Below are 4,058 nucleotides of genomic sequence, written 5' to 3'. Positions count from 1 at the left end.
TAACAAAATGTTATATTTCCAGAATTCAAATAATTACCATAAATCAAATTATTTTCCATCACAACTTTATAGAGTTGCTTCGTTTCTCTTCGTATTATTTAAACAATGTCAGCGCTTTCCAAATTATATGTTATACATTCTAACCTTATGCATGGACACCACAATGGCAGATAAATTAACATTTATCCCACTAATTCGAATAATATCAGAGATCTACATTTATTAGCAATGGATACAACAATGGAAAATAAATTGACGTTCATTCCCAAAAAAATCGAGTAAGATCAGTAATATACAGGGATATAACAATAGCAGATAAATTTTCGTTCATTCTAGAAAAAGTTGCTCCACAAATAATCTATGATTTGTATGTCAACATAACATCTGCGAGTTTTATTTCCTAAATAGAAATACTTCCAGAAGCACAACTTCTATACATTTTTATAAGCCGTCAAATCTATCAAATACAATACTTATTCAATTATAGATATCTTAATTGCAAAACTACAAAAATCGATCGCCGCCACACCGCCGTCAAATCGCCGTAGGCCGTAGTACATGTATATCCTGTTGATACAATCCAAAACTGTAGAGAAAATCCTTCTTCCCTGCAAATTGTAGAAAGAAATACTCGTTTAATCAATACACGTCTGTCCTGAATAAGCTATAGAAAGAAATACATGTAATCCTTGCTTCCCTGCAAATTGTAGAAAGGAATAAACTGTAGAGAGAATACATTTTTAACAATTTTTAACAATACTCAACTGTCTCCCTGTAGAAACAAACTATAAAAGGATAGAGAGAATACATTTTTAACAATTTTTAACAATACTCAACTGTCTCCCTGTAGAAACAAACTATAAAAGGATAATTTTTTAACAACACATGTCTATCCTTCTCTCCCTGCTGATACATGTCCAGGGCGGCACCTTTTCCCCTTTCATGGTGTCCTCCACCAACATGTTGTCCTGCAATGTCCATGGCGGCACCTTTTCCCCTTTCATGGTGTCCTCCACCAACATAGTACATGTCCAGGGCGGCACATATCTTTCCCTGGACATTATGTTGGTGTCCTCCACCCACATGTTGTCCTTCACTAGACAGGATGGTGTCGTGGTGTCCTTCAATGGACAGAATGGTGACATGGTGTTCTTAACCATCACATATCTCTCTTTCACCAGGGGTTCGACCTGGTTCACCCTCTCTCCATTCTTTAAGCATAACTGGTCCAGGAATTCGACCTGGTCCAGCATCACATGTCTCTCCTCCTCCAGAGGTTCGACCTGGTCCAGCATCACATGTCTCTCCTCCTCCAGAGGTTCGACCTGGTCCAGCATCACATGTCTCTCCTCCTCCAGAGGTTCGACCTGGTTCACCATCTCCTTGACTGTTACCTGGTCCTCTCCACCTATACACTCTCCCCCCCCTAACCTGTTTGGCAACACCACCAAACTTTCTTGTTCAAGGAAACAAAATTTTTCATTAGCAATTGGAGCTTTGAAATTGTCCATAGAAAGTGTTGGCAACACCACCAAACTTTCTTGTTCAAGGAAACAAAATTTTTCATTAGCAGTTCGAGCTTCGATCTTATCTTCATGATCTTGCATTCCACCAAAAATAGTTCGAGAACCACTAGCAAACAATTTAGGCTTCTCCTCTGGTACTCCAAATCCTCCAGATCCACCAGCCGTCCTCTGCCACGGCATAGAGTTATTTAAACCATTCTGCTGGTTATTCGACCCATTCTGCTGGGTATTCTGCTGGTTATTCGACCCATTCTGCTGGGTATTCGAACCATTCTGCTGGTCATTCAAACTATTCTGCTGGGCAATCTTTTCAAGAATTCGCTGCTGGCCAGTCATAAACTCATCCACAACGGTCACATTCTCAGTCTTGATATCATTATCAACACTAGGCTCCACCACCTTATTAAGACGATCTTCCAAATCGTCCATCCGAGTAGCCAGTCCAGTAACCGCAGCAACATTAGTATCAACATTATCCGTCAACTCTTGAATTTTTGTCTCCAGTGGCGCTATACGCCCACCCAGCTCCGCCGCCACATTATCAATTCTAGTCCCAAGAGCATGGATCTCATTAATCAAATGCAAATCCTTCTCATCCTGAGACAACTTCCTCCACTCTTCAATGGTCAATCCCATCGTTCCAACACAAAAAATACCTGAACAAACTAAAAAGAAAAGAAATAATACAATTAAAAGAAAATCTGAGCTATAGATTCGTACTACACTACTGCGCCAAAATGACGTATAGTAATAGCAAGAACAAACAGCTAAATATTCTTATAAAGTGTATTAATTCAATACAAGGTTAACATACAATAATAACATTAATATTAAGACAACTATTCACTTTTATGTTCGTGTCGTGTTGCAGAGCAATGTCTTGCTCCGAAACCGTTGACACAAGAACTAAAAGCTAAACTATATAATACATGCATTGCTCTTAAGTCAGGAAGAAAGGGACTATACATCACAGTTTCAAGAAAACAACTATGGCGGTCAGACTGCCTTTTTGCAGGTTTTTGGCTATTTTTTCACATTTTTCTTCATATCTTTGGTGTTTATGGTCCGTTTTTTTTAATTTTTGTAGTTAAAAATATCAAAATTAAATTTCCCGTTGTTCTGAGCATCCAGTATGTAATTTACTTTGACCGTGAGTCTGTTAGTCATAGTACTGAAATATAAATAAATATTAAGAAATTAAAAACAAGTGATGAAAAGGTTTCGTGATTTTTTCCTAATATACATGCTTTTGTCAACTAATATCTAAATTCTTATTTAATTTATGCTTCTTATTTATGCTTCGCTACTTATGGATGTTGTCATCCTTGTTAAGTTATCATTTCCTTATATACCAGGAGGTAGCCAGTCTAACAATCAATTCTAGACAAAATAACGAAACCTTTTAACAAGCGAAATAAATCTAAAATAATTTTTTGGGGGCAAATGGAGAGGTCTTCAATTTTAAGATGTGTTGCCCCCCAACGACAGCTGAAAAAAACGTATAGGTTTAGTGATTTTTTTCCCGAAATAATTTCAGAATGTCTCTTCGATTGTAAACCTGTCTGTCTATCTGTCTGTAGCAAAGTATCTCGTTTTCCGCGCTCAACCGATATGGTTTTCCTTTACAGTGGTTTTTTATAAGGCTAGGGAAGATTTATATTCATTTTGTGGGATGGTATCTTTAGCCTCTAAAAAATTACCCCTTTAAAAGTTTTAAACTTATTCTGTTTGAAATTTTAAAGCATATGGTCGACTTTAAATAGTGACTTGGGCGCTTTATAACTAGCGGGACAAAAAATTACCAGATACTAAGGAAGTTGTTAATATGCCTAAAATCCTAAATATTTTTCAAAGGATTCATAAAAAGCTGGTTTATTAAATAATAAATTCTCTTTTCCTCTAAATTTTACCAGCTATTAATTGCTGAATTTAACAAATATAATGAAAGGCCTCTTTGTAGGGTTTACAAAACTTTCTTGTTATTAAGTTTTCTCTAATAGTACGCTGAAAACTTCTCAATTATCAAATTTAATTTCATCCTTCAATGATTTTCAGGTTTAATTAAACTATGAAGATGATTATGTAAGATTACTTGGATTAGGGATGGGATAATATGGTGGAAAACGATACATAGTTCTGTCATACACAGATGTGTGAAATTTCTTTTGAAGTTGTGAAGTTTCTTATAAACAATTATTAACAACTTTTTGACTCATCTCTAGCAATCTATTAATACTAAAATGTAATTTTTTTCCTAACTGTTTCATTAAAAACAAGGATGACAACATATAAATGTACATTTTTAGGACTTGATTATAGAGATGCTTCGATTATATCTTGTTGTAATATGAATCAGTATTTAAAAAATCAGCTGCACTAATAAAATTATGTCATAGACAAAAATTTGTTGTCAAATCAGCATGTTTTATTTGGAAGTATAGAGTTGATACGCTTCCTTAATTGTACCTAATTTATACAGGAATCATTTAAAACTTTTAAAAAAGTTTTAAGAATATACTTAATTTTAAACTC

General features: G+C 35.2%; 1 protein-coding gene across 1 annotated transcript; it reads right to left on the bottom strand.

Moving 5' to 3' along the window:
* Nucleotides 1–472: 472 nt before the first annotated feature.
* On the bottom strand, nucleotides 473–2,162 carry LOC145323078 (uncharacterized). Its single transcript, XM_080165459.1, has 3 exons — nucleotides 1,884–2,162; nucleotides 990–1,694; nucleotides 473–929 (listed from the first exon to the last, which is right to left on the bottom strand). Exons 1-3 carry the CDS (start codon nucleotides 2,160–2,162, stop codon nucleotides 876–878), a joined length of 1,038 nt encoding a protein of 345 aa, XP_080021585.1. The 3' UTR covers nucleotides 473–875.
* Nucleotides 2,163–4,058: the final 1,896 nt, after the last annotated feature.

Source organism: Acartia tonsa, chromosome 6 (genome assembly GCF_053477335.1).
Source record: "Acartia tonsa isolate MP-2025a chromosome 6, ASM5347733v1, whole genome shotgun sequence".
Lineage (NCBI taxonomy): Eukaryota > Metazoa > Arthropoda > Copepoda > Calanoida > Acartiidae > Acartia > Acartia tonsa.
The sequence above is the reverse complement of the archived record's forward strand: the minus strand, read 5'-3'. Positions and strand labels throughout refer to the sequence as shown.

Bases quoted from the DNA above. Each gene is read 5' to 3' on its own strand.
- LOC145323078 (XM_080165459.1), bottom strand. From the start codon at position 2,162: ATGGGATTGACCATTGAAGAGTGGAGGAAGTTGTCTCAGGATGAGAAG. The intron at 1,695-1,883 runs GTGACCGTTGTG...ATGCCGTGGCAG, and splicing joins ATGATATCAAGACTGAGAAT to AGGACGGCTGGTGGATCTGG. The intron at 930-989 runs GTGCCGCCATGG...AAAGGGGAAAAG, and splicing joins ACACCATGAAAGGGGAAAAG to GTGCCGCCCTGGACATGTAT.